At 41.9% G+C, this 9994-nt stretch overlaps 1 protein-coding gene across 1 annotated transcript in view; it reads left to right on the forward strand.

Moving 5' to 3' along the window:
- The first annotated feature begins 6 nt into the window (after window positions 1-6).
- LONRF1 (LON peptidase N-terminal domain and ring finger 1) overlaps window positions 7-9994 on the forward strand; it is a 43020-nt gene continuing 33032 nt past the window's right edge. The window contains exon 1 of the mRNA XM_006834479.1: window positions 7-763. Within this exon, the coding sequence (XP_006834542.1) occupies window positions 46-763 (718 nt within the window). The 5' untranslated portion in view covers window positions 7-45. The remainder of the gene's footprint in view (window positions 764-9994) is intronic.

A 9994-nucleotide genomic window follows, 5' to 3' on the forward strand; every position in this document is an offset into this window, starting at 1 on the left:
CGTGGCGGCGGACGACGGCGGTGGAGTAGCAGCCCTTCGCGGGCCATGTCTTCTCCGGCGGTGGCGAGGGGCTCCCCAGGAGGGAGCCAGGAGATGGTCCCCAGGCCACGGAATCGCGACCGGTTCTGGGAAGTGGGCGGCGGCAGCGGCGACCGGCTGGAGCGCGCGGTCGCGGAGTCGGAGCGCTGGGAGCTGCTGCTCCGCCGCGGGGAGCTACTGGCGCTGGGCGGCCACCTGAAAGGAGCGCTGGAGGCGTATTCTGCGGCGCTGCGCCGGGGGGCCCCGGCCAGGCCCGAGCGCCTTGGCACCTTGGTGGACTGCTTGGTGCTCAACTACCGGCTCCGCCACGGGATGGGCTGGAGCGCGGCCCCGGCTGCGGGCGCAGACGCCGGCGCCGGCGGGCTCCTGAGCTGCCTGGGCTGCCGGGGCTTCCTGAGCGAGCCGGTGACCGTGCCCTGTGGTCACAGCTACTGCCGTCGCTGCCTGCGGAGAGAGCTCCGCGCCCACTGCTGCCTCTGCCGGGACCGCCTGCCGTCTGCCGCTGCTATCACTGATGCTGAAGGGACCACGCCGCGGCCGCCGCCCCTGGCCGCCGCCATCATCGCCTCTGGCTTCAGAACCAGTGTCGTCCTTAACCACCTGGCCGAAAAGTGGTTCCCGGGCCTGCGAGAGAGGGCCCGGGCGGCCGGTCGGCTCGGGGAGCTGCTGCACCAAGGGCGCTACCGAGAGGCCCTGGCCGCCGCCTGCGAGGCGCTGCGAGCAGGTGACTGCGTGGGGATGCGGCGCGGGCCCAGCCGACTCTAGTCTTCTCTACCCGACGGCCTGGGTACCCAGAGCTCGTCTCTGTCACCGTGAGGCTTCGGAGAGGCCCCCTGGCCCCTCGAGTCTCAGGGTCCTCGCCGGTGTGGGAGGGGCTGCGCCCCAGAGTGCTGCGGTCACAGTGGGGATCGCCCTAGGAGCCGACTATGACGCGGCGCAGGGAGGGGCGCACGGCGCGGAGTTCCCTCGCTTGCTCCCCGGGCCTCTGGCTAACGCCTTGCGGTTAGGCGGGTGCGTGTGGAGCGGAGCGGACCACCCTAGCCGGGACCGCCCGAGCGCACTATGGGGTGGGAGTGGGACGAGAAGGACTGCCCCTTGTTTCCTGCCGCGCTATTTCGCCTTACTGGCCACTACCACTTGGGCCGTGTCAAGTCTGCCCCGGGGGAACGACAGATGGGGCGGGAGAGACCCCCAGCCGAAGCTAGGCGTGCAACGTTTACCTTGTTCTTCTACAAAAGTCACCCGGGCAATTGGAGCCGCGGGAGGGCAGAATTGCATAAGCTTGGGGGGTGGGGGTGGGCGTTGTGTAACGGGTGACGTCCGGTGGGCGTGGCGGGAGCTCTGCTGGTTCTTAGTCCCCAGAGCCCCCCTGCTGCCCGCCCGCCGGCCCCTGACATTGGGTAGATAGGTGGTGGGGCTGCCCTGGAGCGCCCACCTCTTACCTGAAAATGCCTTCTGAAATTGGTTGCTCCCCTTGAAGGCTTCAACCTTCCTATTTCAAATCCTATTTATATGATTGTTTTTTAATATACCTAACTTCATCATAAAGATAGCTAGTTTTTGGTTGTAGAGTAATTTGCCACACTTCTGTTAGCCTTTTCACTCATGAGCAAACTAGGGGGAAAGGCTTTATATAGTTCTTTTGTCTGTTTCTTCAACTCCAGGAAGAAGCTTCTGTCTTCTAACCTAGGTGGTTAACACTTTTCTTAGATATTTTTAGTCTACTGGGAGGAAACAATGTCATTCCCCCTTCTGGAAAATGAAGAGCTGTTCCTTTAAGTCTGTGTTTCTCGACTGGTAGGGGCTTTTGTGGGGCGGATGATTCTCAGATATTTGGCCAACAGGAGACACTTTTGGTTGTCACTTGAGTGGTGCTTGTGGTATTAACATCTAGTGGATAGAGATCAGGATGCTTCTCTGTAAGGGAAAGATGTGGCAGTGTATTTCCCCAAAGATTTCAGCCTTGGAAATCCTATAGGGTAGTATTCTATCCTGTATAGTTGCTATGAGTCAGAATCAACTCTAGGCAATGGGTTTGCTTTGGATTTTATTTATATATTGGAATGGAATGGTGGACATTCCTAGGAAAATAAAATACGTGTTTATAATATTAGGAATTAGATGAATTTATGAGCTGTATAACAGAAGTATATTCTTGTGGGCTTTTCCCCTAATTGCTTACTCATTTTGAACTAGTGACAATAACTTGAATTATTTAACCCTTTTAGAGTTCAAAACACAAAGTCAACATTTTTCGTTTTCTTTCAGTATCTTTCTGAGGAGTAGGCAGTTATAAAATAAAATAGGACAGGATGATAGACTCAGAACAGATGAAATCTATTTAGAGTAAAGAATTCTGGTACAGAGGGCTCTGCCTTTCAGGGTGACTTTAGTCAGAGTGGGGAAGCTGGTCTTGGCTGTACAAACCTTCTAATTACTGACCATAGTGCTCATTTTAAAAATGAGGAAGCAGAAGTGAGGACTGTGAGATGGCTTGTCCACATCCACACGTCTCGCCGGTGTTATGTCCTAAACGTTGGTCCTCGTCTCTTAAATGTTGGCCCAGGATTCATAGCTGCCTTCATAGCTCATTCAATAAAAAAAGTCTTATAAATTACCATGCAAGTTTTTTGTCACCAATAAAAATAAGATGAAACTTAGCAGCAGTATTATTCAATAGTCTATGTAAGATCAGTGAGCACATTTACTATTTAAGTTCTGAACACTGAACAATATTTATAAAATAAAAAAAAAAAAAAGTACGATCCTGGACCTTAGATTGAGGTTATTATTGTAAACAAAAACAGAAGGATCTGCTGTTTCTATCAATTTACATAGACTAGAGATGGGAATTTTACCTACTTGGTTACTTAATCCTACTTTTAGAGGAACAGAACCCATATCTACCCACTTTTACCTCACCAGGGTATTTTTTGCCAAAATCGTTAATTCCATCCTTGAATGTATTGGAATGTCACTAATCGTACATTGTTGCTTTCTTTGAATTATTGGTTTGAAGTAGGAAGAAAAATCTTAGAGCCAATTTGTAGTTAATAAACTGCAGATTCTTTTTTGAGTGTTTCACAGTTTATGGGCCTAAATGGATATGTTAACTGGTAAAGTCATAAATATGTTAGTACAATGATTAGATTTCTTGAGAGTTCGTTAGAGAGATACACATTTGAAATTTGTAATAATGTTTTAGCTATTTAATGATACTTTTATTATTGTTAGTTATGAAGACCACTACAATTTAGTAATATAATTCTTATAATGTAACAAATAAGTTCTAATGAGAGAAAAAAGTCTAGTCCATAGTCCACATATGATTAGCCCTGTCAATCAGAAAGTTTGAAAACCTTTGCCCAAATCAGAAGTTTCCCATTAAGGTTATGTAAGTTTCTGTGTTGCATTGAGGTATATTTAGAAGAGATTTAATCCATTGATCTTTTTGTATTAACTCTCAGATGTTCCATAACTTTCTGTCTTCTTAATAGTCCAAGGGTATTATGTAAATGTCTTTTCTACATTGAATCCTTTAACTTAATAAGAGTCTAATGAAATGGTCCCAGTATGCTGTGTTTTCTATTTATGTTGAATGGATTTTTATAATGACTTGTTTCCTCCCTTTATGTACGCCTTAACTCTTCACCCCACACCCCAAAAAAGGTCACAGAGCAGTATAATTTACAGTTTGAGCTGGTTTAAAAAACAAAGGCATAAGGGAGAACAATTTACATAATTTTGGGGGGAAAGGAAGTGTTTGTCTTTATTATTATGTAGCCCTTGATGCTAACCATTTTTATGTTGTTTATATCATCTGATCTTCACAAAGAATCCTGTGGATATTATTAGCCTTATAAGGAAATTTAGGCACAAAGAGATTGGCATACAGTACAGTTTAGTGATAAAGGCTGGAGATGCTGGAAGCCAGCTACTTGGTTTTGAGTTCATAGTGTAGCCGTCCACTTACTGCACTCTGACCTTGAGCAGGCTGTCTAATCGCTCTGTGTTTTGGGTTCCTTATCTGAAAATATGAAATGAGAGTAGTATTGTCATCTTCTCATGGGATTGTTGTGAGAATTGATCCAACGCATGTAAAGAGCCTAACACAGTTCCTGGTAAATATGAATTGAAATATTAACATGTACAAATTATGCTGCAGATAGGTGACTTAGCTGAAGTTAAAATTTATATTTCTACCTTAATAACGTCAAGCTCTATCCTTTTATATCACAGTAATAGTATTTATTACCAGAATGGTGACTAAATCCTGTTTCTTAGTTACATATGTTATTTGTTATGTGCCGTGGAGTAGGTTCCAACTCATAGCAACCCTGTACAGGATTTCCAAGGCTGTAAATCTTTACAGGAGCAGGAACAGCTGGTAGTTTCGAACTGCTGTCCCTGAGGTTCGCAGTCCTAAGTTACAGGTAATTTCTGATTTGCAATGTATTTGAGTTCCTAGGACAAACTGCACCTATGGACTGCTTTCTTTCCCCCTGGCCGTTCACCCCCCACTTTGTAATCCCCATCTCTAGTAATAGATACTGTATATACCATGTTGTAGCACCTAATTTGCTGTTGCTGTTATTTTAAGATGTTCACTCATAGGTGTTTGTATGTAACATTTTCATCCCCTTCCCCAAGACAGATTGAATTTATAAAGATACTGAAAACAACAGCCAACAGTAGTGAAAACTTAAAAAAACGAACAAAGAAAACCCGACCTATTTGACTTACCACCGAACCAATATATGAGGGAGTTGTTGGAACAAACCCTGTTGTAAGTCAGGGACTAGACATAGTATCATTTTAGTGTTGTTGCTGTTAGGTGCTATGGACAACAGAATCAAACACTGGCTGGTCCTGTGCCATCGTTTCCTTTTAGCATCCATCAATAAAAGGTATATTGTATATACACTAAGCTATATTGTATGTCAATTTTAGCTATAAAAATACAGATTGTGCAAAGCTTTATTTATAAAGATATTTGTCAAATTACAGGTAAATAATGAGTACCTTTACAGAAATACAGGGTTCTTAGTATCTGTAGCCACTTTACTCAGTTCAGAGGAGAGATTTGAATTTAATAAATCAGTAACATTCATATCCTGACTTATTTCACAAAGGACTTGATATATTAAACATTCACGTTTATATGATGTTTTCTAGTTCACAAAATCCTTTCACGTATCTTAATTGAACTTTACAAAAGATCAAGTGAGGTAAGAGTGTTGGTATCCTTAATTCACAGACTGAAGGAAAAAGCTTCAGGAATGTTAAGTGACTCTCTTAAGGCAAGTAATCAGGTTTGAACTGAATCCAGAACCCAAATTTGTAGATATTATCTCTAAACAAAATTAATTTTTTAAAAAATTTGCATGTAAAACATAAATCTTAGATATTTTTACCATCTATTCAATATGTATTGAGCACTTCCTATAACATAGCATTGGTGTACGTGCTAAAAATACAGAAGTGAACAAAATGAAATCCATGTCCTTCTCTGATATGTGCTTTTTATGCTTCTTTTATAATTTCAGTAAACTGGTATTTATTGGAAATTAGCAGAAAATGAGGCCTGCTGTTTAATAGACTTCTAATTAATTGAGACTACATGTGGTGTGTCTCAGATTCATCTTTTACTTAATTCAGAAACACTTTAAATGTTCTTGTAATCACCATAAATACGAGGGCAATTTAAAAAGTGTTGCTACAAAATCAAAGAACCTTTGCTAAGCAAAAAATATCAAAATGTCAAGCTCTTCTTTTTCATCTACATCAATACACTTCTGAAAGCAGCGTTTCTAGCTCCCTAACTTCTCTCTGAAGAATTCTACACTCTTCAATTTCTGCCACCTCAAATTGGCAGTTTTGACATCCTTGACGGACTCAAATCGTATTCTTTTGAAATATTTTTTGAGTTTTGGGAACCAAAAGAAGTCTCAAGGGGCAAGCAGGTCTGTAGGATGGATGGGATAAGGTTTCCCAGTGAAATTCTACTAGAACAGTCTTGACTGCCTGTGAAGAAATGAGCACAGGTGCATTGCCATTATGGAAAAAAGAAAATTGTTCAGGACAGTTTTGCTGGCCTTTTTCTCACCAATGCAATTTTCCATTTTCTGCAAACTTCCCAAAAAGCCCTACTATCATCTTACGTCCTTTGAGAAAATCCATCAAGATTACCCCTTGGGAATCTAAAATGACAGTCATCTAAACTGAGATGACCACTCTGACTTGAATTTAACTGACCTAGCAGATCTCCTAAGAAGCCACTGTTTGCAGTGGACCTTCGCCCCCTCAACCCCACCCCCCGCCACACACACACACACACACACACACACACACTCACACACACACACACGGCACCCTAATGAGATAAAGACAAGTGTATTAATAAATTTGAATTTAATAAATCAGTAACATTCATATCCTGACTTATTTCACAAAGGACTTGATATATTAAACATTCACCTTTATATGATGTTTTCTAGTTCACAAAATCCTTTCACGTATCTTAATTGAACTGAGGGAATTTGTCTGCAGCCATCTGCTGATCACAGACATGTTTAAACATGTTTTGTTTGGAATAAACTCGTGCATGTATGAACTGGAACCCTAGTTGAAGTGCTTTTTGACTTACCCTTATATAGAAGGTAAAATAGGCAAAGGATGGTTCTGATTTGGGATGTCAATGTCACTTAATAGAGAATATAGTGAAAACACTATTTTGAGGGGGTAGCATATTGAGTTTGAGGAAAAGTACAGCAGGAAGATGGAAATTTGATTAATCCACAGGTAGGATGGAGGATCAGAACTGAAGATAATGATCTGGGAGATAAATCCTAACACACACAAAAAATAGCAGATGAGCCTGGTAAACAGAGAAATAAGACCATAGATATTAAGTGACATCTAAGAGTTCACAACTAACTTACACAATCATTATACTCAATATAATTTTTAACCCTAAACCTTTATATTCCTTCACTTTTCAACAAATTAAAAGGCTATAATGTGCCAGTATTTTTTAGGATCTCTGAGCTATGGCTGTGTGATACAAATGAGTAAATGCTAGACTACTAACATCAGAGATTACAGTCCACTGATAGGTACCTCAGAAGATAGGCCTGGCAATGTAGGGAAAATCCAGCTGCTGAAAACCATATGGAGCACAGTTCCTTGTAACACACATGGGTTCACCATGAGGAGAAGTTAACATGAAGCAATAGACTGAGTGGACTGAAAGGCTCCTTCTCTGATGGTGGACACAGAGGCAATGTGTTTACAGTTGTATCCTCAAGGCCTAGTAGAAAATCTGGTATGCAGTGCACACGGTTAATTGGTTTTCATTCTTCCAAATGACTTAATGCCATAGGGCAGATGGTGGTTTTACACAGTTGCCTTATAAATTTACCTGGAAGGTAGGCATTCTATATACTTTATTATTCAAAGGGTCATAATTTATTATGTCATATTAAAAAACTGCATTTGGTTCTTTTTTAGAATTAAGAAAGGTTTTAAGTAAAAAAAAAAAAAAATCTGTTGTTCAGTGCCATTGAGTCGGTTCCAACTCGTAGAGACCCTGTAGACTTTCTGAGGTACAGCTGGTCAGCTTGAACCGCCACCCTTGTGGTTCAAACTGACTTTGCAGTCCAAGAGCATTAACCTATAATGCCACACCAGGATTCCAAGTGAAAGAATAAGGTAACCCTAATCTCTTTAAATTATATCAAATTTAAATCATCTAATAAGTTTTCCCCCTCATTAGTCATTTAAAATTATTCCATTAAAATTACCCATTAAAAGTTCCTCTATTAACATTTGAAATTCTCAGTATAAACTAAATTTATAAGAAATTGAGAAGGAATTGTAAAATATGACCCTTGCTTTGGACCCCCTTTGGTGGTGGTAGTGGAGTCTCTATAACTGGAGTACTATTTTAGTTGAGAGGAGAGGGGACACAAATTTTTGGGTACTTTGGTGTAAAGCATGAAGATATTTTCTAGGTTGTGGTTATGTGCCATGGAGTAGGTTCCGACTCATAGCGTCCCTGTACTGGGTTTCTGAGGCTGTAAATCTTTACGGGAGCAGAAAGCCTCAACTTTTTTCTGCAGAACATCTGGTAGTTTCAAACTGCTGACCTTGAGGTTAGCAGCCTGATTCATAACCACTACGCTACCAGAGATTGGTTAGGTTTTTTTTTCACCACTTCCCTCAGTGGCACTCTTGAGAACCTTTATAAAGCTTAGGTAATGAAAGTGCTGTAGGATAAGTGCCAGACTGCTAACCCACAGGGTCGGCAGTTTAAACCCACCAGTGGCCTCATGGGTGAAAGATGAGGCTGTCTGCTCCTGTAAAGATTTACAGTCTTGGAAACCCTACATAGGGTCTCTATGATTTGGAATCTTTTCAGTGGAAATAAATTACTTTGTGTGTTGTGTTTTGTTTGTTTTTTATCTTTTTTTATTTTAGTAAAGGTGTTGAAAAAGAATACCATCTATTAGCTGCATTGAGTCAAATAGGAGGCAGTGAGGATGAGGATTTTAAAAGATAAGTAAGGGATCCAAGAATGGAGCGGGCTGCTTGCTGCTGTTTTAAGCCTCTCTCTTGTTGCTGGGGGTTTTGAAGTAGAGGCTCTATCCCAAGGCAGCTATTGAAAAGCAGTCTGGCATGTCCTGGGCCACAGTCCTTTACAGCTTAGGGGTTTGATGCTACTTCTTTTACTCTTACTGGATGTAGTACTCTCCCTTATCTTAAATCCAGTTGTATCTGCCAAGTCAATATTGCAATATTGCAGTATTTCACAGTAAAACCGTTTTCTAACTAGATTGTAAATTCCCCAAAGACAACAGTAATGTAAAAAAATTCTGAAAACTTACAGAATCTACTTTTGTCCTGTTATTGTTTATTAGTTGCCATTAGAGTAGATATTCATGGTGACCCTGTGTGTGAAGTTGAGCTTGCTCCATAGGATTTTCAAACCTGTGACTTTTTGAAAGCAGAATGTCTTCAAAGGACATGGGTAGGTTCAAACCCTGAAACTTTCGACTAGGAGTCAGCAGTCAAACTTTCATGCTGCTCAGACCCCACCTTTTGCTAGGATCCTTCATTATTGCTTGCTAGATTATAGTGAGCATTTTTGTTCAGAAATAACAGTTTCCTTTTTTATTAAGAAACTAAAATAATGTAAGAAAAAATGTTCTACCTGTGCCCTTTTAATTTAGGAAAGAAGTAGAAATACTTGCATGAAACATTAATTTCATTCTTTAGAATTTTTTATTGGCACGAATTTGAAGGAACAATATAGTTCCCAGTTCTTAAGTACCAGCAACTGAAAAAGGTCTGTCTAATTGTTAATGGGGGAGTCCGGTGTGGTGCTATGGGTTGATGTGCTGGGCTGCAAAGTCAATTTGAACCGTAAGGTCAGCAGTTCAAACTCACCAGCCACTCAGAAACCTTTTACAGGGTCTTTATGTGTCGAAACTGACTCATTGGTACTTAACAACAACAACAGTTGTTAATGAGAGTCATGGTGTGGTGCTGTAGGATAAGCACTGAACCACTAGATTGCTTTGAACTGCAAGGTTGGCAGTTCAAACTCACCAGCTGCTCCTCGGGAACGCTATATGAGTCTCTGAGTCAGAACCGGAACTGACTCAATGGCACTTAACAATGGTTAACGGAGCTCTGGTAGCGTAGTGGTTACGAATCGGGCTGCGAACCTTAAGGTCAGCGGTTCGAAAGTACCAGCCGCTCCACTGGAGAAAGATGAGGCTTTCTACTCCCGTAAAGATTTACACCCTCGGAAACCCTGTACAGGGTCGCTATGGGTCGGACCCGACTGGATGGCACTTAACAACAACAACAACAATCTAACCTGTGAACAGAGGGGATAGCATTGATACTTGATGTGAAGACTCCTTCCCTTTCAGTTGGTATTTAGAGATAG

Source organism: Chrysochloris asiatica, unplaced genomic scaffold (genome assembly GCF_000296735.1).
Source record: "Chrysochloris asiatica unplaced genomic scaffold, ChrAsi1.0 scaffold00011, whole genome shotgun sequence".
NCBI lineage: Eukaryota > Metazoa > Chordata > Mammalia > Afrosoricida > Chrysochloridae > Chrysochloris > Chrysochloris asiatica.